This window comes from Phyllostomus discolor, chromosome 11 (genome assembly GCF_004126475.2).
Source record: "Phyllostomus discolor isolate MPI-MPIP mPhyDis1 chromosome 11, mPhyDis1.pri.v3, whole genome shotgun sequence".
Taxonomy (NCBI): domain Eukaryota; kingdom Metazoa; phylum Chordata; class Mammalia; order Chiroptera; family Phyllostomidae; genus Phyllostomus; species Phyllostomus discolor.
The window spans coordinates 273,489-300,535 of NC_040913.2; the positions used below are offsets into that span (position 1 = coordinate 273,489).

Consider the following 27,047-nt stretch of genomic DNA (forward strand, 5'->3'; position numbering starts at 1 on the left):
AACACTGCTCCCCGCAAGTCAGCAGGCACCCAGGCGAGAGACAGCCTATGAGGAGAACACTCAGGGACCCAGACCTGAGGAGCAGGGAAGATCTGCATTTTGCTAAAAAGGGGCGCGCACTCCCTTGAGGTCAGGGCAGCAGACCAGGGCCAGGTAGCTCCCAGGGACAGGTGACATGGTGGGAGTGCCACCAGAGCTGCCATGAGAAAGCACGCAGACCCGATGGCTCGAAGGACAGAAGTCCCAGACGGAGCTGTTGTCGGGGGCGTTCCCCCGAGGCCCCTCTGCTCGGCGTTTGGACGGGGCCTCCTCCCTGCTTCCTCCCCTGGCCCTCCCTCTGTGTGTGTCTGTGTCCTGCCCCGTTCCCGTAAGGACAACACTCGGACCGGGTCAGGGGCCACGCTAACAGCCTCATCGAACCCCAGGGACTCCTGGGAAGGCCCCCCACCCAAAGGCACTCACATTCCGGGAGGCGGGGGTGGGGGTTAGCGCTCTAACACGTGAATTTGGGGGAGACATAATTCAGCCCCTCACGGTGGACTTGAGGGAAAACCTTTTAGAAACACGGCTCCTCAGAAATGTTTTTGAGAACGCCAGCCTGTTTCTGCCACGACAAAGGGAAGGGGAGGGGGCAGTGGCGGGGCTTTACGCAAGGACGGGGCCTCCCAACCCGCAGAGCAGGGACCTCGGGGAAAAGGGAAACTGAGGTTCTAACTGCTCAGCCAGCTGCGTCCTCTCAGCGAAAACCCCACGGGGTTTGCATCCTGTTTTCATAACCAAGAGCATTATTCTCTCTTGCTTATTTATTTATTTACTTCATTTTAAATTATCATTTTTACATATAGTAAAATTCACCTTCTGGTGCAGAGTTCTATGACAGTTCTTACAGTTTAAAAGATTATTTATCTATTTATTTTTAGAGAGAAGGGAGGGAGAAAGAGAGGGAGAGAAATATCAATATGTGGTTGCCTCTCAGGCACCTACTACTGAGGACCTGGCCCACAACCCAGGCATGAGCCCTGACTGGGAATCGAACCCATGACTCTTTGGTTCACAGGCCGGCACTCAATCGCTGAGCCACACAGGCCAGGGAAAGTTCTGACAGTTTTGACAGAGGTACACAGCTGCGTAACCACCAGCACAATCAGGACTGAGACAATTCCATCTCCCCCAGAATCCCCTGCTCTTCCATTCCAATCTGTGGCAGCCACTGATCTGTTTTCTGACCCCATGGCCTTTGTGAGAAGCATCCTTCTCTCAATTTACAAACAATGCCGACAGATTTTAAAGCCCCCAGTATAAAAGGAGCAGCAAATCAGAACCGGGGTATTGGGACTCTGGAGCAGCTACCTGGACCACAAGAAGCTCTTGGGAGACTTGCAAAACGCTGGTTAGACGTGCAAAGAATTACAGGCCAAGTGGTAGAAACCCCGCCCTGCATAGCAGGGTCAGCGGCGCCACACTGTTTAGGATAAAGTCCAAAGCTGTTCACCCGGGCTCCACAGCCTCCCTCTGACCCTCCTCGCAGTGCGCCAGCTGCGAGCCCCTTCCCGCCTTGGGACCCTTGCAGCAGACGTGCCCTGTGTCCCAAAGGGTCTTGCCTTGTTGCCAGGTCTGGTCCCTTCGACCTTAGCCATTGGCTTAGAGACGACCTGCACAGACGCCCGGTCTCGGCCACCAGTCCCTGGCCCCCCCTCAGGGTGCCCTTGGGTCCGCTGCCCGGCCCCACCCCAGGCGGCCTTCTTGCCCACACGTTCCCTCCGTTTGTAGAGCACCCTGAGCACCAGGCAGTTTTCGGCACAAGGCAGGCACGAGAATAATGTTACTGGCCTCCTCACAGAGTCTTTTCCAGGGAGGGGAGACCGTCCAGCACAAAGGAGTAATTGTGTAATGTTCCGGGTTGTGCAACGCACTTCCGGGGGGGGGGGGGGGGGGGATCCGCAGGCCCGAAGGAGCCGCGGGCTGCTGGGTGGAAGCAAAATAACAAGGGGCCGGGGTTAGGAGCTGTGCTCCCAGAGGGAGCACGTGCGTGTGCACGATTTCGTGGGTCAGTGAAAGGCCTGGGAGACCATCGTCTGACCTTCGGTAAAGGGGGAAAGAATACAGGGAGCCTGGTGGTGCTGCGCGGGGTGAGGCCTGGGAGGTGGGGCAGCTGGTGGGCGGGCGCAGCGGCGCAGCTACTTGGGGAACTGGGCAGTTTCTCACAAAGTCAATACTCTCCAACCCTAGACCAAGCGGCTCTGCTCCTCCGTGCCACACGCAAGAGGAGTAAAGACAGAAAGGTTTGGAGGACAGTGTGCAAGGCAGCGTTGTTACCACCTGGGGTTTGCAGAGGCCGGAGCCGCCCGGAGCCGCAGAGTGTGCAGGGCGTGGGTTTGTTGCCGTGACTCCCAGACCTGGAGTAAGGAAATGACGTCCAGAGTCCTGTTCAGGAATGCAGGGAAGCGTGCCCTATGCCACTCGGCCTGGAGCGGTGCAGTCGGCAGCAGCGCAGGCAGGAGAGGGGGGGGGGGGCAGGGGGAGGGTTGCCAGCTGCGCGCATTGGTTACAAGTCCAACGCCTCTGGCAGCCTGCGCACAGCTGCCTGGGGGGCACGAGGCGGTCGGGCTGGTCCACACACAGTACGAGCAGAGCATTTGGGGTTTCCTGATGTATTAAAGGGACCAGAGCGCCGGCGCTAGAAGCGACTGACCGCTTGGGCGGGCCTCGGCTGCCCACTGAGGGGTGTCTGTCCTGGGAGAGCACAGCGCTCTCCTGCCCCTCGGGCCCCTCTCACTCCTCCACACGGCTGAGCGCAGTGCACAGACCACTGGCCGGTCATTCGGTCACTGATGTCAGGCATCCTAATGAATGCTGTGCCCTTCACACGGTGAACCTCTAGAAAGAAGACACCTGCCAATAAGTACCCCTGCACTCAAACTTAAAAAAAAAAGAAAACCCGACAAAGCCCAGAGCCTAGAAACTGTCTCCATCCAAGGATCTCCCACAAACCGCATTGAGGGAGAAACCTGTCCTGGGTTCCCAGCGGCTGAGCAGTCTCTATAAGAGAAGCTCCGGGGATCCTGTTACAGCCAATCAGAGTGGGGCTTTTCCCATCCAATCAGAGCTGCACAGCTAAGCCAGCAACATCTTAACTGACCAATCAAAGCAACTCTACTCTGGCCAAAGAGGACAAAGCCTTTTGGGCCAATCTACAGAGATTTGGATTCCTCATTTGCATGAGGACAGGCCAATCAGGGGCCTGGGGAGGGGACTTCTGTCCACAAACACCACCTCCCTGGGGCACTGGGCGCTCAGAAGGGTGGGAATCGCCTTTCTTCTCTACAACCATGCTTTTTTTTTTTTTTTTTTTTTTAAATAATTGATTCATTAAATTCATTGTATTTTACCAAGGAAAGGGGCGGAGGGAAATAGTCAGCAGTGGATGACAAAATGACGGTTAGCAGGTGGAAGTACCCTGCACGGCGAAGTCAACCATCAAACCCGCAGCCCGCAGTGATGGGGTCGCAAAGCCCCGGTCCCTGTCCCCGGGCCGCAGAGGTAAGGCTCGGAGGTCGGGGACGAACAGACAGGTGCGTCCTGTCCCAGGGGTGGGTTATGAGGACACGTGTTGCTGTGCCCCGAGGGGTTCTCTCCCGCGGAATGTGGGTGCATGCAGGCTGGGTCCGCCAATCCGGTCTCAAGCTAATCCTTTCTCTCTGCTCGGGGAACATCATCACCACACGCCCTTCTGCGGAAGGGGGACAGCTTTCCTACGCAGGTCACTGGGAAACACTGGCGATTCAGATGAAGCCGGGAGGCAGGGATTTCCCTCAAGTCCCGAGGGGCAGGCGCGGGATGGAGGGAGGCTGGGGTGCCCTTCCCCCCCGCCCCGCCCCCTCACCTATGCTGCCTAGGAGACTCACCTCGGACAGAAAGAGCCTCGTGGACTGAAAACAGAGAGATGGGAAAATGTATTTCATGAAAATGGAAAGGAAAAAGAAGCTGGGTAGCAATTCTTACACCAGACATAATTGACTTTAAAACAAAGACTATGACAAGAGACAACAAAGGACCCAGCAATTCCACCTCCGGGTGTTTGCCTGAGCAAATCCAAATCGCTAAATCGAAAAGATATGAACACCCGTGTGTTCACTGCAGCGTTGCTCACAATAGCCAAGCTATGGGAACAACGTAACTGTCCATTAACAGGTGAGGGGGTGAAGATGTGGTGCGTATCCACGATGGAGTGTGACTCCGCCACGAAAAAAGAACAGAATCTTCCGTCTGCAACCGCACGGGCGGCCCTAGAGGGTGTTGTGCTGAGGGACAGGTCAGACAGAGACACATGCCGTGTGGTTTGACTTGTATGTGGAATCTTAAAATAACAGGAATGGGAACGTGTCGATGGTCGCCTGACGGCGGAGGGGGCCCAGGGGGACGCGCGAGAAAGGTGAAGGGGCTGAGAAGCACCGACTGGCACTTGCGGAGCCGTCACAGGGGTGCACAGTGCAGCACGGGGAATGTAGTCGATAATGTTGTGGTAACTACACGCGGTGTCAGATGCGCACCAGGTTTATTGGGGGATCACTTAAGTTGCATGAGTGTCTAACTACAGGGTTGTGCATCTGAAGCTCGTATAATATTGTTTGTCAACTGTAGCTGAAGATAATATTCTTAAAAAGGAAAAATAAGAAAATACAAAAAGTAGAAATTAGAAAGCTCCTGTGGTTTTTATTTTAGTGTGAGCGTGCGAAGAGTTTTAGTGATACATCCGCCCAGTCTTCTCTCTTTCGGAAGCTCAGTTTCTAGTCCCGTGTTCAGGGATGAGCAGCTTCCTCCTCCTCCCACAAAACGCGCTTTCCTGTTTCTGTTTCCCTTTCGCTGGTGCCACAAGTGTCTGTTGTTGGCTTGGGCGCACGACCGCTGCGCGCGAGACCAGGCCAGGGGCTTTCCCGGCCCTGCACTTCTCGCTCCGGGCGCACCGGGCGTCCCCGAGCTCCCTCAGAGCCGGCAGTTCCACGCGAGAAACCCTGGACTCACCCCTGCGTCGCCGGGGTAAGCGGCCACCCTCCCCAGGTGGCTCCCTTGATCAAGACCTTGTCCTCTGCATGTCGGCGTGCGCGCCAGGCGGAGCCAGGGCGGTGCCCAGGTAGGGACACGCGCGGGGCGGGGTCAGTCCGGGACGCGGGGGCCTGGCCGCTGGCGCGGGCGGTCCGGGGGCGGGGCGGGGCCCGCGGTCCAGGAAGTCAGCGAGCGGCGCTCGCTCCTCCGCTTCCCGCGCAGCCCGCCCGCCCACGCGCCCGCTGCCTCTGAGCCTCCGGCTGCTGCTGGGGGTGAGTAGCCGCGGGGCTGGCCCGGTCCCGCACCCTACTGGGGACCCTCTGGGAGCTCCACGCTCGGAGCACCTGCACGCGGGCGAGGGGCCTTCGCCGGCCCAGCCCTCCAGAGGTGGCCGCGGCCGCGCGCGCCCTGGGGTGGGATCGGAGGGCAAGGGGTCTCGGGCGCAGGCGGACCTTCCGCACCGGTGTCGGGGCGCCCGCGGTCTCCGCGGTCCCCTCGGCCCGGACTTGGCCAGGGAGGCTTCCGCTCGGAGCCGCTGGCGCGCCCGGGGCCGAGGCAGAAGAGCGAGCCCGGGCGCTCCGGGTTTGGCGCCCTTGTCCGAGAGGCCCAGGCCTTGCCGGGGACCGAGAGGCTTTGTCCTCAACGCCCCTACGGAGCCTCGCGTGTGGCCTCTTCCCGCCGGATGCAGGGGCACAGAGTGGGGTTGGGGAGGGCTCAGATGTCCCGCCGATGCGTGGCTTAGACCGGAGGCCTTGCATCCCACGTCCAAGACGAGAAACCCCGCCGGAATGGACGGACTCGGATCCCAGATCCAGGCGCAGATCTTGGACTCTGGCCCGTGGCACTTTCCCCCGGCGCCGGCGTAGCACCTGCCCTGGTGCGTCTTAGCACCGCAGGGACTCTGTGCGCAGCTGGCGGGGGGGCAGAAAGTTTGATGTCGGTGACCCTAGGAGACCCTGGGGGGACTTAGACGACCCTCAGGGCCCAGGAGTCCGTGGGGTAGGGGTGGCTTTACTCCCTCACCCACGGCCGGTGGTGGGACAGCGTCAGCTGGGGGTTTGGGCCCCACCTTGTGGGACCTGACAGTCTGTCTGGGGGGCCTGGGAGTGGCGAGGCATAGGCTGGGCCCCGCTGTAGAACACCCCCACCTTTTCAGGAAACTGCCTTTTTTCGCCACCAGGCACCCGAGCCCTTCCTGCCAAGGCTTATCTGTGGCCCAAGCTTCCTTGGTGCCGGCTCCACCGGCCCCTTTCCAGAAGGGGCTCCGCTGGATGCAGTTTTCACGTTCCATCTCCACCCGCCTGGGTCCAGGGCAGGTTCGGGCTTGAGGGGACCTTCCTGGGCCCCGGAGTCCCTGGGAGGGAGTGTCCTGGAAGAGAGGCAGAGCCGGGGCGGGGGGGGGGGGGGGGGGGGGTCTGGTGTTACAGGCGAGATGCACAGAGCTCCAGTGAGACACACTGGGAAAAGGGCACCTGTGCCCAGAGTGTGCGGGGACAGGTACTGACGGGCAGGGCTCCCTGGAGCGCTGGGGGCCTTGCTGTGCTGGGCATGGGGTCCCGAGGGGCTGGGACAGAGGCCGCCATGCCTTGATGGGAGGTGGGCTTTGGCGTGAAGAGCTGTGTGAACGTGCAGGGGTTGCTAGGGGCTATTTTTTTCCTCCAGTTGCAGTTGACATTCTGAGTACCCTGGAGGTACCAGTTTCGGGTGCACGGCCCAGGGGTGTCACACTCATTTTCACCGGGGGCCACATCAGCCTCTTGGTTGCCTTCAAAGGGCTGAATGCAATGTTAGGGCTGCATAAATGTCAGGGGCAAGGAGCTCGGTGCCGCCGCCGGGTAGGAAGAAGGTGGAGGGCGGGATTTGGCCCGCGGGTCTTGTGTGTGCTGCCCGTGGGCCAGTCACACACACTGCGGAGCAAGACCCCCGATGTTCCCAGTGCCCTCCGGGCGCCTGCACAGGCACCGCGGCACGACTGAGGGCCCTCCCTGCGTTGCACTTGACACCCGGGACTGTTCCACCACGGCCCGTCTGTCCTTCCACCTCACCCCCCAGTCCGCTCCCGGCCGCTGTTTGCTCTGTCTGAGGAGGTGGGGCCGTCAGCGTGGACTCTGACCGGTGACCAGCGGCTCCAAAAGGGGAAGTGCCCTCAGGACAGCGCGGGGGAGGCTGGGCAGGCTCCTGGGGGCGGGCACGGGCGCCTCCAGGTGGGAAGGGGTGCTGCAGCCCCTGCCCGCAGCCTCAGGGCCCAGCCCACCTAGGAGGCTCTTGGAGAAAGTGGAAGTTCCACTCGTTGGCAGATCGAGGAGGACCTTCTGGCGGGAGTCTTCCCCTCACAGGAGAGGGGGGCTGGCGTTCTTTTCCTGCCTCGGCAAGGTGGAGGCCTGGGGCGCAGGGCGAGCCGTCTGGGTCAAGGCCAGGACTGTGTGTGTCCTGCGGTGGCACCCGGGAGGCTGGCTCTGCAGGGCCAGCCCCGAGAGGGTGCTTCCCGAGGCCGCCGCCCTGGTGACCGTTTGCCTGCCCCTTGGGCCTGCCCTGGTGACTGTTTGCCTGCCCTTCGGGCCTCCCTCTCGGGGGGCCTGCACACCTGGCTGGTCACCCCGAGCCCGCCTGCCCTTGCCCAGAGCCACTGACAGGTCTGGAAAGGTCGGCCAGCAGTGTGCGGGGGGTGCTGGACCCCGACCCACGAGCTCACCACGAGCCACACGCACCAGAGAGAACTTCGTGGGCGTGAACTAGCTCGTGTGGACATCCCGGTCATCGGAGACTGGGCTACCCCTGCGTACCAGATGGGGAGACCGAGGCACGGGGAGGCGACAGGACCCACCCGGGGTTGAGGGAATTGGACCCTGAGCTCCATCTCTACCCACTGGACTCTCCGCCTGGACAAGCCGCCTCTCCCGGCTCATCCCGGGGGGGCCCCTCCACCTTCGCACCTCTCACCTGTTCCACCTGGAGGGTGAGGAGCCAAGAGGGGGACAACGGTCCTCCCGTGACTCCTCTGCCCTGAAGGTGGCCCAGGTGACAAGGCAGTCGTTCCAGGAGAGGCAGGAGCTTCCCAAGGGGCCTCTCCACAGGACGCCGCCCCAAGAACCACCCGCAGGCCCCCAGCCCCCCAGCCCCACCGCCCTCTGACTCTGACTCATCCTCCCCCTCCCCCTTCCTGCCTGCGACCTCAAAATGGGGAAGTCTCAGAGGGAAGGCAAACTCTGCCTGAGGCGCGAAGCAGCCGCTTCAGGGCATCTGCCACCTCGTGAGTCAAACTGGTGGGCTCCCTGGGGGTCGGTGTCCAGGGGTCCAGAGCCGCCCCCCGAGAACACAGGGCCGGGTTTCAGCGCCTTGCCCCCCGGCAGTCCTGCGGGTTCCAGGCGCTGGCAGTGGTGCCCGAGGAGGAGGAGGAGGAGGAGGAGTCGAGGAGAAGGGAGACCACGCTCAGGTGGAAGGGGAGCCTCTTACCTGAGGCTCGCCAGCAGCCACCGGCCACCTGCCCTGGGGCGGCACAGGGATGCGTGGGGAGGGCCGCGCGGAAGTGGGCCAGTGGGCACCACGCACGCAGCGGGGCTGGTCCTCTGGGCCCTGGGTGCCAGGGTCACGGTGGTGCGCTCTGCGGGGCCTGGGGCCTGGGCCTCTGCCTGGCCGGACGGGAACCTGCTGGTGGCTGTGCTGAGGGGGCAGGTCCACGTGACCTTCGTGCTCGAGTGTGTGTGTGCTCGCACTCACGTGTGCAAGGGTCCCACCTGCGGAATCACCTGTCCTGCCCTGTGGGGGGGGCTCTGCTCCCTTTGGGTGTGATTTGCATAACGATGTCTCACTTTCATTCTCACGCTCTTCTGTGAAACTCTGCAGGTGGGAACATCCGTGGGGGTTCTCACGTATGTGCTGCTGCGCTTGAACAGACGTTCGGGGGCTGCAGTCCTGGGTCCCTGGGTCCCTGGCTCCGGGACTGGCCATGTCGCAGTGGCTTCTGCCTAGGCCTGTGCCCCCTACCCCAGACACACAGTGGAGGGAGAGACCTCCGGGTGCCTTTCTGTGTTGGGCACGGTCCCTGTCACCTAGTGTGCTCCCACCGCGGGGGGAGGGGGGGCCTCTACTCCGGATGGAGAGAGTGAGGTCACGTGGCAGTTGCGGGGCCAGCAGCAACCTGTCCACCTGTCCACTTTCAGAGGGTCATCCCCTCGTGAGCCGGGAGTGCCAGCCTTTTAAAAACAGGCTGCTTTGCACCAGGGTCAGGTCTGTTGCTCTAGGCGGAGCCAGCTGCTGTCAGAGCAGGGGCACGGGAGTCCCGTTAGGGGCTGGGGCAGCAGGGGGACGGGACAGGGCAGGGACTCGGTGCCAGGGAGGGCGGCAGGGGTTGGAGGCCTCGTGTCCCCCTGAGAGTCGGTGCATGGGAGGGTCCTGTGCTGAGGAGCCGGGTCCCCGGAGGGTAAACCCAGGCCCGTGGCCTCAGCGGCTCAGTTCGGAGAAGGCGGCTGGGCCTTGGCGTCCCCCCTCAACCACCCGGCTCTCAGCGTCAGCAGCAGCGTTTAACCAAGGGTGGGGCGGGCAGGAGATCCCTGGCTGGGGGGTATCTCCTTGGAAACAGGAAGGAGGAGGCCGCCTGCCGTTCCGCTGGGGACTCCGACCTGAGGGGCCTGCCCGCCTTGCTGGGCCGGGCGGCCTCTGTGTCTGGGGGTGGGGGGTGGGGAGAGCGGAGGGACAGCCGCAGGCTCAGCACCGCGGAGGCTCCGAGGGGGCCGAGGCACACCTCCCCCGCCCCGGCTCTGCGGGCACCTCCCTGCGGGGCAGGCGGCTCCTCACCCAGCTGCAGAGGTCTGCCGTGGGCTGAGGCCGGCGGGTTCCTGGGACTGGGCGGCGGCACAGCTCGCCACGCCTGTCCAGGCCGTGCGGTGTCTCCATCCCTTCGTCACACCCCGCGTCCGGGGCAGGCGGCCAGAGCAGCTCGGCGGCGGGCATCCGCCGCGTCTCGGAGAACCTCGGTTTCTCCTCGGACCGTGGGCTGTAGCCGAGCCCGGGGCCTCCTCTGGTCACAGCGCCTCGTCAGGGCGGCGCTGACCAGCATGTGCACTGCCCGTCTCTCCTCCCGGTCTGGTCTTCGCGGATGAGGAAACCAGACCCCCCGCCAGAACGCAGGGGGAGGCCCTCTGTCCATGCCTGGTGGCCGTCCTTCCATCCTGCCACCTCCGGGCGGCCAAGGCTCGGGCCTGGCCTTGGCCACGTGCTGCTTCTCCAGACGGATCGGGAAGAGGGGGGTCGTCGTGTGGAGTTGACAGGCGGGGCAGGGAGACAGAAGCCAACCTGGACTTTTGGGAATGGCGCCCAGGACACCTGTCCTCTACCCGGCTGGCCCATCTGGCCTCACCTGCCACACACAGTGCTCGTGGAAGCCCTGGGCCTGAGCGGGGGAGGGGAGCGGGAGACTCCAGGCACTTGTGGGAGCAGCGGAGCTGGGGGAGGGGATGGCCTGAGTTACCTGGTGAAGAGTCTCCTGGCCGGGCGGCCCAGGAGGTTAGACCGTGGCCCTGGTGTGCCAAGGTTGCGGATTCCACCCCTGGCCAGGCACCTGCAGGAGTCAGCCGATCAGCACACAAGTGGGTGGGACAACAGAGCTGATGTTTCTCTTTCTCGCCTTTCCTCTCTGACGTCAACAGGGAAAAAAGAGCCCTGGCCTTTTACTTATTTTTTAAATATATTTTATTGATGATGCTATTACATTTGTCCCATTTCCCCTTCACTCCCCTCACCCTGCCCACCCTCCCCCACCCACATTCCCCCCCTTTAGTTCATGTCCATGTGTCATAAGGTCTTTAGCTTCTACATTTCCCATACTATTCCTGTCCTCCCCCTGTCTATGTTCTCCCTACCATCTATGCTACTTATTCTCTGTACCTTTTCCCCCTCTCTCCTCCCACTCCCCTGTTGCTAACCCTCCATGTGATCTCCATTTCTGTGGTTCTGTTCCTGTTCTAGTTGTTTGCTTAGTTTTTGTTTTTGTTTTTGATTTTGTTTTAGGTGTGGTTAATAATTGTGAGCTTGCTGTCATTTTACTATATGTGTTTTTTATTTTCTTTTTCTTAGATAAGTCCCTTTAACATTTCATAAAATAAGGGCTTGGTAATGATGAATTCCTTTAACTTGACCTTATCTGGGAAGTACTTTATCTGCCCTTCTATTCTATTTGAGATTTTTGCTGGATAGAGCAATCTTGGGTGTAGGTCCTTGCCTTTCATGACTTTAAATATTTCTTTCCAGCCCCTTCTTGTCTGCAAGGTCTCTTTTGAGAAATCGGCTGACAGTCTGATGGGAACTCCTTTGTAGGTGACTGTCCCCTTATCTCTTGCTGCTTCTAGGATCATCTCCTTAATTTTAATCTTGGCTAATGTAATTATGATGTGCCTTGGTATGTTTCTCCTTGGGTCCAACTTCTTTGGGGCTCTCTGAGCTTCCTGGACTTCCTAGAAGCCTATTTCCTTTGCCAGATTGGGGAAGTTCTCCTTTATTATTTGTTCAAATACCTTTTCCACTTGTTGCTCTTCTTCTTCTCCTTCTGGTACCCCTATAATTCAGATGTTGGAATGTTTAAAGATGTCCTGGAGGTTCCTAAGCCTCTCCTCATTTTTTTTTAATTCTTATTTTTCCATTCTTTTCTGTTTGGTTGTTTCTTTCTTCCTTCTGGTCCACTCTGTTGATTTGAGTCCCAGTTTCCTTCCCATCACTATTGGTTCCCTATGCATTTTCCTTCATTTCACTTAGCATAACCTTCATTTTTTCATTTAATTTGCGACCAAATTCCACGAATTCTGTGAGCATCCTGATCACCAGTGCTTTGAACTGTGCATCTGATAGGTTGGCTGTCTCTTGGTCACTTAGTTGTATTTGCCGTGGAGCTCTGATCTTCCCTTCCATTCGGGCCTTTTTTTTTCTTCTTGTCACACCTATTAATATGAGGGGTGGAGCCTTAGGTGTTCACCAGGGCGGGGCAACCCAGTCCCTGGGTTGTTACACAGTATGTGGGGGCGGGATCCAAGAGGGAACAATGGCGCCTGCTCCTCTGTCGGATTTCAGTCCCTTCCCCCACTTCCCCCAAGCTAACTGGGCCCTTCTGGTGCTGATTCCGGGGTGTGTGGGCTTGTGTACATTCTAGGACCCCGCGGGTCTCTCCAACAAACTCTCCTGGGAGGCTGGGAGTCTCTCCCTGCACCTCAGCCCCCACAGGTGTTTCCAATCAGTGCCCTGAGGCTCTCTTTCCCGGCGCTGGGACCCTGGGTTGCACAGTCTGTCTCACTGCCCAGTGTCGCCTGGTTCATCTGTGCGCGGATGTGGGATCTCCCGGACAGCCAGGCGCCCTGCACGCAGTGCCTGGCTTCACAGTCGCTGCCTCACGGGTCTGCCAGCCGCCTGCGCACCCAGGGTCCGCCCGCTGCGGTCTTGCTCCCGGGATGCCTTATGCACCTGGTGCCGCCGTTTTTTGTGCCGCGACCCCTCTCCGCCCGGCTGCCTGACTCCGCCCCTCCTGCCAGTCTGGATGAATGTGTATATTTTGACTCCTTGGTTGTCTGACTTCCATACAGTTCGGTTTTCTGTCAGATCTGCTTGTTGTCTTGTTTCTGACTTGTTGCTGACCGTATTTTGGTTGTGCGAGGAGGCACTGTGTGTCTGCCTACGCCTCCATCTCGGCCGGAAGTCCGCCCCAGGGCCTTGAAACCACCTTCCCCGAGGCTGCCCTTTTCCTTAACTGAGATATTTCCCGTATCACAAAGCTCGCCCATTTCAAGTGTTTTTTTTAATGTATTCGGAGTTGTGCAGCTGCTGCTACAGTCTGCTTTGGGGGTGTTGGTGAATAGTCAACCTCCCCAAAAGAAACTCCGTGCACGGCGTCAGCTACTCCAGGCCCTGCCTCCCCAGGCTGCCAGGACCGCCTTCCAGGTCTGGGTTTGCCTGTCGTGGGGAGTTCCGTGGGGAGTTCGTGGGAGTGGAGCCGCCGTGGCCTTTTGTGACGGGCTTTGCCGCTTCCTGTGCTGTTTCCATCCGTGTTGCGGCGTGTCCGTGCTTCCTCCCGTTTCACGGCCAAGCACGTCTCATTGTGGGGGTAGCCCACACCTTGTTCCCCGACTCATTAGTTGGACCTTTGGGTGAATTCTACTTTGTAACTGCTTTCTGTAATCTTGCTCTGATAGTTATGTTCAGACACAAATTTTTCTGTGGACGTAGGTTTTCGTTTCTTTTAGACGTACCTAGGAGTGGAATTGCTGGGTCATATTGTAATCCCCCCCCCCCCCCCCCCCCGCCCAGAAAAAAACCCCAAGACGGGGATCCGGCTGCCCGTCGCCACAGAAGCCAAACTGTGAGGCAGGCGCTGGTGCAGCAGGAGCGCGGCCTCCCCAGGTGCTGCGTGGCCGGGGAGCAGGGCGGACTGCGGTCTCACACACCATGTCTTCCTGCCGCGGAGAAAGTCCAGTCGAGTCCTCGGCGAGGCCAGGACAACAGCCACGGCCCAGAGTCCCTGCTCCGTGTTAAAGGGCGGTCCTTTGCAGCTTGCAGGTGGCTGCTCGGTGGTCTCAGCCCCCACCCAGGTGGCGGAGCTTGTTCCCGGCTGCAGTGCGTTCCGGGCTTCCCCCTGGAGGCTGCGTGCGGAGCCCGACCGGCGCGGGCAGCGTGCGTCCAGGCTGGAGCGTGCGCCGCCGGGCGGGCCGCGGCAGGTTGTGGGCAGGAGCGTTGCTTTGTTCCCCGGGATGACGCTAGGGTGGGGGGGACGGACCGGTGCTTTCTCAGAATGACCAGTCACCTGCGCAGACTTTCGTGTGCTTCGAGGGGGCCCACAGCCCAGCCGACCGCTCCGTCCTCGGGATGGATTACGTACAGGCCTCTCCAGTCCAGCAGCGCCCCCGCGCTGTTCTGCCTGCCTCCCCGCCCAACCTCCAGTCTGGTAGCCAGGGGTCGGGGTGGGGAGGGCTCTCCGCGCACTTGGCGCAAGAACCTCCCCTGCTGCCGTCTTGGCCGCTGGGGAGACTCCGGCGTCCTGCGCAGACGGTCTGCTGGTAACGCCCTGGACCTCGGTGCGGCTGCCCTGGGGACCTGCCGGCTTTCCCGGGAAGCGGCAGCAGCTGCGTGTAGCGCGCCCACCGGCGGGGCGGGAGGGTTCCGCCTTCTCCACACCCTGGCCACCGCCTGGCGTTCCCTGCTTGATTCTAGCCGCGCTAGTGGGCATCGCATGGTGGCTCTGATTAGCCCTCTGTGGTGACTGATACTGTTGAGCATTTTTGAGTGCTTATTGGCCATTTGAGTATCTTCTTTGAACTATTCAAGCTTTTTGTCAGTTTTTTTCCATTTATTTTTAGAGAGGAAGGGAGGGAGAAAGAGAGGGAGAGAAACATCCGTGTGTGGTTGCCTTTCACGCACCCCCTACAGGGACCTGGCCCACAACCCAGGCCTGTGCCCTGACTGGGAATGGAACCAGCGACCCTTTGGTTTGCAGGCTGGCGCTCAATCCACGGAGCCACACCAGCCAGGGCTTTTGTCTAATTTTTAATTAGATTGTCTTTTTATTATCGAGTTAGAGAATTCTTTACCTATCCTGAATATAAGTCCTTTGTGAAATAGATGACTTGCAAATACTTTCTCCCATTCTGAGGGTTGTCTTTTCACTTTCTTGATGGTATCTTTCGAAACACAAGTTATCGTTGTTAAGAAGTCCAATGTATATGTTTTTCTTGTGTCACTTGTTCTTGTGGTGCCCTGAGAGGTCATTGCCCATCCTGAGGTCATGAAGTTTAGTGCTCTAAGAGTTTTATGGTTTTACCCCTTCCATTTAGGTCCATGATCTATTTTTGGTTAATTTTTGTGTATGATGTGAGGTGAGGCCCAAATTCCTACTTTAAAAAACATTTTTTAAGTTCTCACCCAAGGATATGTTTGTTGACTGGGAGGGGGAGCTGAGGTTAACATCAACGAGACACAGATACATCAATTGGTTGCCTCCCATATGCACCCCAACCAAGCAGTTGAACCCATGACCTTTTGGTATGCAGGACGGTTGTCCCAGCACCATTTGATGAAAAGACTTTATTCCCATATTGGCCACTTTGTCAAAGATCACTTAGCTAAATATCAGGGTTTGTGTATGGACTCACTTCCATTCCTGCTCGTGCCCAGACCAGGGATTGAACCCACAACTTTGGTATATTGGGACGATGGTCTAAGCAACTGCACTACCTGGCCAGGGCCCAGTCAGTCTGCTTTAAAGCCTCCCAGCTGATCCCAGTGTGTGGCCAGGGCTGCAAACCACTGGTCTTGCCCAGTTCCTGTGCTGGGAGGGGGAGGGGCGGGGAAGAGGAACGGTGTGGTCAGAGAGAGTGTTTGAACTTCTGAGTTCCCCTGGGGCCCCTGGCGAAGACAGAGGAGGGGGGGCTTGCTGGAAGGGGGCAGAGGGCGCAGGGTTCTGCCCTCCAGCTCCCTGGTTCCTGGCGGCTCCCCTCCTCCAACCAGGCAGGCAGGCCTGAGCTGGAAGCAGGGGGAGGGTCCCCGTGGGCGAGGGAGGCCTGTGGGCCTCCAGGACCGAGGAGAGGAGGAAGCTGGGGCCTGGTTGTGGGGCAGGAGGAGGAGACTTCTCTGTGCCGTTAAGGTTCTTTCAGCTGCTCGGAGGAGTAAATGTACGCTAAACCCATTAAAGAGAGAAAATGGCCAAATTTAGTTACATCCATGCACGGGGGAGGCAGGCGGTGGTGTGCGAGAGAGGCTGGAGACAGAAAAGCGCTCCGAGCCACGGGCGAGGTCGGGCCCGGGGGCTCTGGAGGGAGGGAGGGAGGGAGGGCGCAGCAGGACCCCCAGAAGAACAGATGTTTATCCACACGTGTGTCCTGCCCTCGGGTCGGTTCTGAAAGCTGCTCTCTGGCGATGGCTCTCGTTATGGGCGAGGCCCCTGGTTTAACTTTCTTTAAGGAAGAGGGGACACCATCTGCTGAGCCTGCAGGGTCTCGTGACTTTCGGCTCAAAGTGACTTACACCCCGGGGGCACCTTGGGGGGGGCGTGGACCCCCCCTCCCTGCAGACCCCCCCTGAGGCTTCCCCGGGACGGTCACCCTGCAGGAGCGGGGTTGCTGCCTTGCTCTCCACCTCCTGCCAGGGGACCGGGGTGCGGGTGGGCTCTCGAACCTGCCGGCAGCTAGGTACAGTGCACCCTTGGCCCTCAAACTGAATTCCTTCTGGAAAACCGTCCGAGAAGCGATTTGTTCAAAATCGGAATCTTCCTTGTTTGCTGCCTGAGAAACCCCTGGCTGGTTTGGGGCTCCTCAGCAAGAGGCACCTGCACCGCTCACTCGGGGTTCGAGCCTTGGTGGGTTTGTGGAGAGACCGCAGCGCGGCCCCAGGCCGGCCGGCGCCGTGGGCCAGCCTCAGAGCGGTGCTTGGGCTCTGGGTGGGGTGGGGTGGGGCTGGGACTTGGAGCATCGCCCGGGGGTGGTGAGTGCGCCCGGTGGTGGGAACTCCTATCTGACCCCCTGCGGGCTCCTCCGGTTGGGGGTCCCAACAAAGGAGCAGTGGTGCCTGCAGCCCCTCCAGCCCCCACCCTGACGCAGGACGCCTCAGTTCCTCCCCGTGAGCCCCGGCGAGAGGGGGGAGGTGCGGGCCCTTCGCTGGAGCGCCGGGGGCGTGTGCATGCGTGAGCGGGGCCCCGTGGGCCCTTCACTGGGACGCCCGAGTCTTGGGCAGCCCACTTGGGTGGAGTCCCTGCTGCTTGTTCACGTCCAGTGGTCAGGACTCTCCTCCCGGCCCTGGAACCCAGGGTGGGGGGCCTGGCGTGGGGCTGGGACCCCTCACTGCTCGGGGGGACCTGTGCAGCCAAGGTACATCCCCCCTCCCCCGTTTCCAGCCGCCACGTGTGGGTGTGGGACCAGACCCTCTTGTGTCTCCGCCCCTCCCACCAGTTTTCGTGTGGCTTCTTCCGTTCAATTAGTCTTCCAGTTCCCCGTGGAGATGGTTCTGTGGTTGTAATTTTTAATTTATTTTTAGGTTGGGGAAGGGAGGGAGGAAGAAAGGAAGGGAAACATCAATGTGTGGTTGCCTCTCGCCCACCCCCAACTGGAGACTGGCCCACAACCCAGGCCTGTGCCCTGACTGGGAATTGAACTGGTGACCCTTTGATCCTCAGGCCAGCACTCGTCCACTGAGCCACACCAGCCAGGGCTGAAGTTTTTAATGCGAGCACTTGTTTGTTTAAGCCAATTAACTAGACCTCTTCTCCACGTCAGTAGTGCCGTCAGAGGCGGAGGAACCGCATGCCACTCAAGAACACATGGACTGGTGCAGACAGAGACGCCCCGGTCTCTGGAAGTTACCACCCAAGACGAGTGATAAGATCATCCACTGAGACGCTTAAGGCTCTTTCTTGTTGACATTGGAGGGAAAGACAATATAAAATACGTTTTGTATTTGGTTTTGGCGAGGGCGACTTAGAGCCAGCGAGGTGGTTTGTGTTTTCCAAAATCCCTCGTCTCCGCCCCCGCCAGTGGCTCAGTTGGTTAGCGTGTGGTCCCCACACGCCAAGGTTGTGGGTTCGATTCTCGGTCACGGCACACGCAGGAATCAACCAGCGAGTGCACCAGTGGGTGGGACAACAAATCAGTGTTTCTCTTCCTCTCAAATGAATCAATAAAATTTTTTATAAAAACAAAACACCTGGTCCTTTTTCTGCAGCCTCAGGAACTGGGGTGGTAGAGACAGCTGCTCTGGGAGAGCTGGGCGGTCGCTTGAGCGACATCGGAGGCTGACCCGTGGGACCGAGTGGGACTGAGTCTTCCCCTCCTCGAGGTCGGCGTCAGCACCGTGCTCCCGCTGCCCCTCCCCCGAGTGCCGCGCGGCAGGGGGGATCCCCCACGGCTCTGAGAACCCTCCTGGGGGAGGGGGGAGCTGGCGCCTTTGTTGTGAGAAGGAAGAGTTGTGGTTAGTGGCCCTGCCAGGGGTAATAATAATAAAACGGATTTCCTGTAAACCGCTCGGTTTGCTTTATTAGCTAAGCTTATTTTTGTAGGAAACTCCCTGATGTGCACACTGCTTACAAAGTGTCCGTGACCGGCCGCCCTCCCTGTGCGGGCCGTGAGGCCTGGGCATCGGGAGCCGGGGGTGGGGGCTGAGCCCGGTGTGCCACGCGGCACTGGGGCGAGTCTCCGCACTGAGGGGCCAGCACCCAGGTGCTGGGCAAGGGGAGCGGCCACCCTGGCCAGCGGTGGGGTGGCGAGGGGACCCACTCGGGGACTGCAGTGCTCGGAGCTGGGGGCCCAGGACAGCGTCCACGTCCCTCCCAGAAGGTGTGTCCCACCCGTGTGTCTGTGTCCCTTCCAGGCTGCTGCCCGGGACGCCTGTGCCTGGACTCCGGTTGTACCGCCAGCCGCCATGAATCGTCAGGTCAGGTGCTTCCGGGGCGCGTGGGGGTGGGGGGGTGGGGGGACGATCAGTGGGACCCAGCCGACCCTGCTGGCTGTGGTGGGCAAACGGAGGAGGACCCTGTGGCTGGATTCTCGTTCCCCCCCCCCCCCGCCCCCGTATCCCCCTCTCTGCTTGCAGCCTTCTTCTCCCCCTGCCTGTCTGCAGGGGCAGGGCGCTTTCTGATGTGAGGTCATTTCAGCACTGCAGAGGTCACCCAGAGGTCAAACGGGCCAGCCCCGGCCTTCACAGGGTGGCACCTACACGGGGCCTTGTCTGCACCTGCTTTCCAGTGAGCTGGGAAGAGAAAATTGTAACGCATTCCATCAAAAGCTCTCTGCCCCTTTGCTGAGTTCTGTAAGGTCTTCAGGGCCCCCAGCTCCCCTGCGTGCACCCGAGGGCCCCGGCCCTCTGCTGCTCCAGCGGCTGCCCCGGGCGGACGGCATCTGCCCGCACTCTGGAGCCTGGAGCAGGTCCCGGCACTCGGGAGGTTTGTGCAGGTGCCTCCGACATCTCTTCAGGAGCCCAGGAGCCACCCGGCAGCCGCAGGGCCGGAGCCGCGGCGTGGTGGGGACGCCCTCCTGTGTTCCTGCCGGGAGCTGCGGGGGAGGGGGGGAGGGCGAGGCCTCTTCCCCACCCCCGGCACTTTCTTCCTGTGACTGCTTCCTCTCACCTTTGTCTCTGATTTCTTTTCATTTGTGAAAATTGTAAAATATTTTAAGCTGTGGTGGAATGCACATGGCGTAAAATGTACCAGTCACCCCTTCCACGTCCAGTGTGAGGGCCTCAGGCCCGTTCACGGGAGAGAGTCGTCGCCTGCGGCCGGAGCTCTGTCCCCGTCGAACTCCCTCCCCGTCCAGGCCGGCGCTGGTGCCTGCACCTGCCCACGCACCTTCTGTGCCCGTAAAACAACTTCCCCCTAAAAATCGTCTTCTGAAGGGTTTCTTATTTTTCTGTTGAAAACTATCACAGACTCTGGGGCAGAAGTGCACCCACCTGCACCCCCATCCCCTGCCGCCCAGCACGCCTGCTCCACGTGTGCCCGGGCCTCCCACACTCCCCCTCCTCCCTCCCGGGTCTTTGACTGTCCTGAGCACGCCTGGCCGGCGACGCCAACAGCACTGTCCCCAGCACAGTCCCCACACCAGTCACCCACAGCAGAGGCTGTGCAGTGGCAAGCGGGTGGGCCAAGGTCACGGCCACTCCCGGTCGCAGCAGGAGCCCTGGCCCCCCAGAGTAAAGCCAGCCTGCCCGAGGGCCGAGGTATCCGGCCACTACTGCCCAGTATTTGCTGAAAACCTACTGTGTGCACAAGACCACCCAGCGCCCCCACAGGACACGGTGGAGGAGGAGGAGCTGCCCCTGCAGGGTCCCTCGTGGCCGGCGGGGGTGGGCGTGGGTCAGGGACTCCTGGGACTTGGCAAAAGCCAGGGTGTCCTGAAAGCGCCCTGGTGGCTCCCTCCCCCACACATCTGGCTACACGCCGCCAGGATGTCGGTCACACGGCGGACGTCCAGCTGGTGTGTCCCTGGGCCCACAGGACCTCCGGGCCCACAGGTGACTTGGGTCTCAGGCTGGTGTCTGAGGCTCCCCCCCGCTTTCCCCTCAGGTCCGCAACGGCTCCAGCCTCGGGGGTGAGCACCTCACAGACCTGCTGGTGTTCAGCTTCCTCCAGCATGGCCCCAACAACTTCCAGGAGGAGCTGAAGAAGCTGGACCACACTCTGCCGGTGCCCCACGGCCCCCAGGAGCACCTCGAGGAGGAGCTGCAGACCGACGGCAGCCGGTGCAGCCACTTCGTCTTCGAGGACCAGAGCAGAGGTGGGCACCCGTCCCTCTTGCCTGGTGTCACCAGTGACAGTCAGGGTACCTAGGGCTCGAAGGGCTTGGGGCACAGTCCCCACCACACGTCTGGGTGCCATGGGGGTGGCAGAGTCCCAGGTCCATGCAGGGGAGGCCTCAGGGTCTGCAGTGGTTTCTTTTTTTTTTTTCCTTTAAGATTTTATTTATTTATTTTAGACAGAGGGGAAGGGAGGGAGAAAGAGAGGGAGAGAAACATCCATGTGTGGTTGCCTCTCGCGCCCCCTACTGGGGCCTGGCCTGCAACCCAGGCCTGTGCCCTGACTGGGAATTGAACCGGTGACTCTCTGGTTCGCAGGCCGACATGCTCAATCCACTGAGCCACAGCAGCCAGGGTGCAGTGGTTTCTTTGCAAGGACGCTTTGCGTCTCTGCAGCACCTCGCATGCTCACCTCTGCGCACGTCAGGGGCACTGCGGGGCGGGGTCTGACTCTGGCTTCCAGAGGAGGAAGCCGGGGCCCAGAGAACAGAGAATGATGAGCCCGGGTCAGACGAGTCCCGGGCCCTGGCATGGCCGCCCTGCCTCCGGGCCCGTTGTCCCCCACCTTCCTCACTTCCCGCACCCTCATCCCCGTCTAGCCTCAGGGTAGACTCCCCTCTGCTGCCCCTGCTGCTCCCACGGAGGGAGGGGCGAGCACCCGCTGTTCCCCAGCTAGGGATTAGTGGTTTCCACATCGGGTCTGTGGCCCTGCTCCTGCGGCCTGGGCCAGCGTGTGCCCGGCGGGGCGGTCACGGTGGGCACCCCCGCGCGAGATGCGCTCGCTGCCTGGGAAACCTGAGGTGACCGGGAGGCCAGAACAGGCCTGGAATCCTGCCCCACAGACACCTGCTGGCCGAGGGGGTTGCACCGCCCTCTGGTGGCCGCGAGGAGGCCCAGTAGCCGCCTGGCCCTCGGATCCCCAGCTCGGCCTGAGGTCGGGGGTTCGGGCCCACCGTCCCCACCTCAGAGTCCGGCGCTGGCTGAAGGGGTCGCAGGGTGGCGCATGTCACCTCGCCCTCGGGCAGGAATGCGCGCGTCGACTAGGGAGGCGGAAGGCAGACCGGAGGCTCGGGCCACTGCCGGTTCCGTGGGTGAACCCACGCACGGAGGGGCCACAGTTCCCGCAGCTGCTGGGGTGGGAGGGGGACGCCGCGCCCGCGGGGATCAGGAAGGGCCTCTGCTCCGCTGACCTGGCCGGGAGGCCGGGGCAGTGCTGCCCGTCGGCTCCGGAGCCGGGAGGCAGGAAGGGCCCGGGCCTGGGGCGGTCCCGGGCGTCGTTGAGTTTGGCCAGAACGTGTGAAGGGAGGGGCTGGGGTTCGAGGCGACTGAAGGTTCGGTGGGGACTTGTCACGCACGTCAGCAGAGGTGAGCGCGTGGGAACCCGAGGGGGAACGCGGTGCCGGGCGGGCACTGCGTGTGTCAGGGTCGGCGCCACGGGGAGGCAGGTGGAGCACCCGGGGCTCAAAAGGCCTCCGGAGCCACCCGCCGCGGGGAGCGGGTGGGCCGGGGCGCGTGGGGTGCGGAGGCCTCCGACTGGGGGAGGGGGGTGCGAGGCCGGGGCGAGCCGGCGGAGGGAGGGGCAGCCGGTCCGTGCCGGGAGGTGGGATCTGCCCGCGGGCCGAGGACCGGAGGGGGAGATTTCCGTCCCGGTGCGTGGGAAGCCGGTGGGGGGCGGGGGGTCACGCCCAGGAAAAGGGAGCCGCCGTCGGAGCCGTCCCGAGCGCGAGCCTGCCCGCGCCGAGCCCTCACTGGGAGCCGGCGCGGTGTCGTCCCCGCGCCGCGCGGCTGGCGGGAAAGCGGGGCCCTCCTGACGCCGGCGCCCTGGCGAGAGGGCCCGAGGGAGGGCGCAGACCGCACCACGTCGGACGCGGTCCCGGGTGTCGGGGAGGCGGCGTGGGGGGGAGGGTGCGCCTTGGACATGGGGTGTCGAACAGTCCTTGGGGGGGGGGCTGCGAGAGAGCCCCGGGCCCGAGCGGGGCGCGGGGTTGGGGGCGGGCGGGAGGGCTCTAACTGGGCCTGACCCGAGCCCCGCCCTGGCGAAGCCCCGCCCGCGCCTGCCCGGGGGTGGGGCCCGGGCTGCTGGCGGCTCCCGCCTCAGGTGCCGCCGCTCATCCTTCTCGTGGGCGGGCGTGGAATCTGTGTTCGGGGGGTGGGGGGAAGCCTGCTCGCTCGGGACCTCCCCCCGCCCCCCCGCCGCGGGGTGCGCTGCAGGTGGGCGCTGGCTGTGTTCCCAAGCAGCACCCCGCCTTTTCCGGGGCTGGTGCGGGTCAGCGGGTGGAAGAGGCCGCCGTCTGAGGCCGCCTGGTCTCTGCCGCCCCTGCCCGAACGCTCAGGTTCTGAGACTCAGGAGGATGTCATCCGGGACATCGCCCGGCAGCTCGCCCGGATCGGGGACACGATGGACCGCAGGGTCCCCCAGGGCCTGGTGGACCACCTGGTGATGCAGCTCAGGGACCGGAGCCTGTCCGATGAGGTGAGTGAGGCATCCCCTCCCCCAGTGCCTGTTCTGGGGTCCCCGGGGGAGTGGGCGGGTCTTCTGTGCCGGGTCAGACAAACCAGCCTCCGTGAGGGGCCCAGTCCAAGACCCTCCGCAAAGGGGCCGGCAGTGGCAGTGGCAGTGGCAGAACAGCTAAGGGTCTTCCCGGAGAATGAGGTCCCTTGACATTTAAGAACCCTGAGCCCTGAGCCACAGTCAAGAACTTGGGGATAAAAGCAACAAGAGGAGCAAAGCGGATACGACTCGTCCAGAAACAAGGGTCTCCCGCCGCAGGGGACAGCGGCAGGGGACGCCGAGTCCCTTCCCCGGACGGGGCGAGGGGAGTGGCGTTTCAGCCGCGGCGCTCGCTCCGGGGTGTCACCCACCCGCCCACTCACGCTGTGGGGGTGCGCACACGGGTCTGCAGCACCATGTCCTTTCTGCAGAACTAGGGGGAGCAGGGGGAGCAGGGGAAACACCCCAAGGTCAGATACCTGCCGGCAGAAGTTCTCGGGGAGAGAGGTTCCATCCTTCGGACTCCCCCCTGAAAACGCAGGTGCCCCTCACTGCCGAATAGGGGCGCGTTGATGCTCCAGGGTCCAGCCAGGCTGAGCCTCGGGCCTCCAGGGGTGCTCGTCCCTCCTCAGTGGTCTGGTCCCCTGCGCTGCGCTGCCCTGCCTTGGGCGCCCTCCCACACGTCCACTTCATCTCCCACGGGAGTCAGGAGCCTGAGGGTCCTTTCCCACCACTGGCATGGTGGTGGGAATGAGCTCGCTCATTGCCAGTGGCGGCGCCCGAGAGGCAGGGGTCCTTGGGGCGGGTGCAGGCACACGATGCTCCGGGACCGTGTGTCTGGTCCGAGTCGCACTCCAGGGAGTGGTCTTACCTGCCCTTCCAGCCGCCCCTCAACACTGAATTGTTGCTCATTCCCTCTCCCTGCCACCAGGGCTGCTCTGGAACCACCTCCCCGTGACACTGGAGCACCCTAGGGGGAAGGGTGGCGTGGCCCAGTCCTGGTTCAGGCCCCATGGGAGCCCTCTGTTCTTGCCTCTGCAGGGCCGGAGGGCCTGCCTGGCCACCGCGGTGGACCGGGTCTTGCAGGCCTGCCCTAGAGACATGGAAGAGGAGAAGACGATGCTGCTGGTGACCATGCTGCTGGCCAGGAAGGTGGCCAGTCACACTCCGTCCTTGCTGCGCGAGGTCTTCCACACAACAGTGAATTTTATTAACCAGAACCTGCTCACCTACGTGAGAAACTTAGTCAGAAATGTAAGCTCCTTGGCACTTCCCTGAATGCTTCTGGTCTCCGCCTGCTCCCCACACCCACCTCCCCTGAGGTCGGGAGCCTGGCCGAGCTCTCTGCCTCCTCCTCCTCCCTTCAGCCTGCATCTGACGCCTGAGCTGCACGGAAGGCCGTCGGGCCATCCTGCTCAGGCAGATGGGCTCGGCCCTGCCTTCACGAGCAACACAGTGGTGTGGTAGGAGGCCCAGGGAGCCCCTGGTGTCCTTTTCAGCTTCGCCAGCTTTATTTGTAAGACATGCTGCTGTCCTCGGGGAAGGCTCACTTACCCTGCCTGTCGGATGATGACTGCGGGGCAGGCACACGAGGGGCCCGAGCTGAGCTTCTCGTCTGCTCCCAGCTTTACCTCGTCCCCAAATAAGTCTGACTACATTCTTTAAATACACGGTTATCAAAAAAACCTTATCAAGAAGGATGAAGGAGAGAGTGGCCCAAACGGGGGAAACTATCTAAAACCCACCCTGGAAACATGTCCGCCAGGCGATCACCAGGACCTTAAAAGTCCCAGCTCCTCACAGTGCCGCCCGGGAGGCAGGCGTCCTTCAAGCCCGCTGCGTCCGTCTCAGCGAGCCGAGGGCAGTGCAGTGGGTGTCTCGCTTCTGTGCAGTTGGCAGTCTTGGCGACTCTGGGATCTTAGGGGTCAGGAGCGTGACCCAGACATCCAACCCTCTTAATGTTGACCGATAAACCTGAAAGGTTCCTGTCTGCCATGGCAGCAGGGACACCAGGAAGGTTCCCGGGCAGCAGTTGCCAGCCAGCATCTGATGGGTGCACTGGTGCGATGTCATGGCCGCTCCCCAAAGCCCGAAGGGCCCCTACAGCGGCTTGACTCCATGGGCTCGATGCGGTGCCACGTGGCACCAGAAGAGACCCTGTAGGTGGGAGTAGCCACATCTCGGCTCCTCTGGGGAATGCAGTTTTGTACAAAGCCCAGCTTCTTCGGGGCTGAATTCTGGTTTGTAAATTAGAACAGCTGGTTTAGACCTGAGGGAATGATTGTGGACAGAGCCGTGAAGTCCACTCTGTCAGAGGTGTGGGCGGGTGGGGCACAGAGAGCTCATGGGAGAGGACAGCAGTGAAGACCTAACTGGACTTGAAAGGTGCTAAATGAACGGTGTGCCACAGGTGTTGTTAGCAGGGCATGAAGGGCTACAGATTCTAACGCGTCCTTGAAGCAAGTCAGAAAATCCAAGTTTCCGTTGTAGCAGAGACTGCTCCCCCATCTCCCGCAGTTGCAGGGCTCATAGTGGGGCATGCGGCCATTCTGTTTGTTGACGGTCCCAGGCTCCCTTGCGAGCTGGGCATGACCTGCAACCAGCCTGGCAGACCAGGCTGCAGGCCGGAGCGCGTCTCTGACCTGGGTCCCTGGAGAGAAGGAAGTCAGTAAGTGGAGCAACAAATCCATGTTTCGCTCTCTCTCAAATCAATTCCTAAAAAATTAAAGTAAAAAAGTCAGAATGATGACCAAATATCTTGGTGGTAAAAAAAATTAGAGCAGCTAATTCTGGTTCTTTCTGGCTCTAGGAGATGGACTGACGGTGGCTGCAGACAGTCCGGTCGGTACCTGCGCCTGTGGAGACGGAGTCCAACCATGTACACGAAGCTCCTAGAGCAGATGGTCTTTACTCTTTTAAAGGTGATGCTTGAAGCTGGTGCCCCACTTAGAAGTCTCCCCATTGACATACTTGAATGGAAATGGCCACGTGCACATATTCAAACGAGTTTGATCTTATCTTGTAAATCTATGTGTTGTGGCTTTATCTTTTTGAGCTATGTGGATCCCCACTCAAAAATTAAAGTTAAAAGCAGATTGTAAGACAAGATAAAAAACACACTTAATGTTTCTTCTCTAAAACAAAACACTTTATTAAAGTGCAGCCGTGGGGCACAGTCTTACAGGGGTGTCGTGTGTGGGAGAGCAAGACCCAGACGCGGGACTCGTGTGCCCCTTAAAGATCCTTGAGGAACAGGGTGCATCGTGATGCTTAGGGAGGGCTAGGCCTCCTGTTGAAAGACCACACAGCGCAGGAGAGTCTAGATTCAGAGCACGTTGAACGTTTTCAACCTGATTTCATCAGCGTTGAGAAAAACCGCAGGCGAGTGAAAGGTGTGGAGGGGACTTAAGGGCCCATGTTATCCAGTTTCCAGAATCAAGTAGCTGCAGGCACCTGTGTCTCTGTGAGAAGTCCAAGGCTCTGATAAAATTTTCAAGGTGCTGCAGTGCCAGAAACTATTGTGTATGTTCCATGTGAACTGTCTGCTTGTAATCTTGTTTTCATCCTCCAGCCGTAACCCTCAATTCTTCCAAGCCTCAGAGGCTGTATCAGGAGAGAACAGGTTCTTCTGGGCATAAAAAAGGAAAAAAACATTTAAAAATTCAACAGTTGAGGTGCCTTTTCTAGTGACACAAAATAAAATGTCCTAGGGAGCACGGGCATGCGTATGTGTAGCGGTGGTGCCACGCTGCCCGAGACTTGTTCCCCACAGTGTTCACTGGAGCCCTGTTTACACGCGTGACAGTCGACACCCGTCCGTGTCATGCACGTGACCCTCGCTCCATACTAACACCCTTGTTGCTGTGAACATGACACTCTGGAGAAGCTTATGAACAAGAGTAATAAACAAGTACCAATAAACGTTTCCTGTTACCAAACGCTTCTCTGTGCGTTGAGTGTTTCAATTCATAAGAAAACAAGACGTCATTCAGCATTAAATACACACCACGGGGCTAGGGCGCAATCTGGTACATGTTGCAAATACTAAAAGCGAATAGTTGTTGCCTCGCAGTGTGAGGCCGTCGTTTGGGAAAAAATTTCCAGTAAGTTAGCATTGTGAGTGTTTTAGAGTGGACCTTCACCGCTGAAATAAGTTGAAACACGTTTATTGGACCTACACTCCCGCCCATGCCTGCATCACCAGTGGGGGGAGGGGAGGTTTTCTGCCAGAAAGCGCAATTTAAATACAAGCAGTCGATTAAAT

General features: G+C 60.4%; 1 protein-coding gene across 3 annotated transcripts; it reads left to right on the plus strand.

Moving 5' to 3' along the window:
* The first annotated feature begins 4,815 nt into the window (after nt 1-4,815).
* BID (BH3 interacting domain death agonist) lies at nt 4,816-26,721 on the plus strand. Of its 3 annotated transcripts, none has more exons than XM_036011134.1 (6): nt 4,816-5,037; nt 18,373-18,435; nt 20,063-20,273; nt 22,626-22,765; nt 23,825-24,037; nt 25,593-26,721. In XM_036011134.1, exons 2-6 carry the CDS (start codon nt 18,424-18,426, stop codon nt 25,602-25,604), a joined length of 588 nt encoding a protein of 195 aa, XP_035867027.1. In that variant the 5' UTR covers nt 4,816-5,037; nt 18,373-18,423; the 3' UTR covers nt 25,605-26,721. The 3 variants fall into 3 exon arrangements, with proteins under 3 accessions (XP_035867027.1, XP_028382559.1, XP_035867026.1); XM_028526758.2 differs by lacking the exon at nt 4,816-5,037 and adding an exon at nt 5,192-5,315; XM_036011133.1 differs by lacking the exon at nt 4,816-5,037 and adding an exon at nt 16,275-16,335.
* Nucleotides 26,722-27,047: the final 326 nt, after the last annotated feature.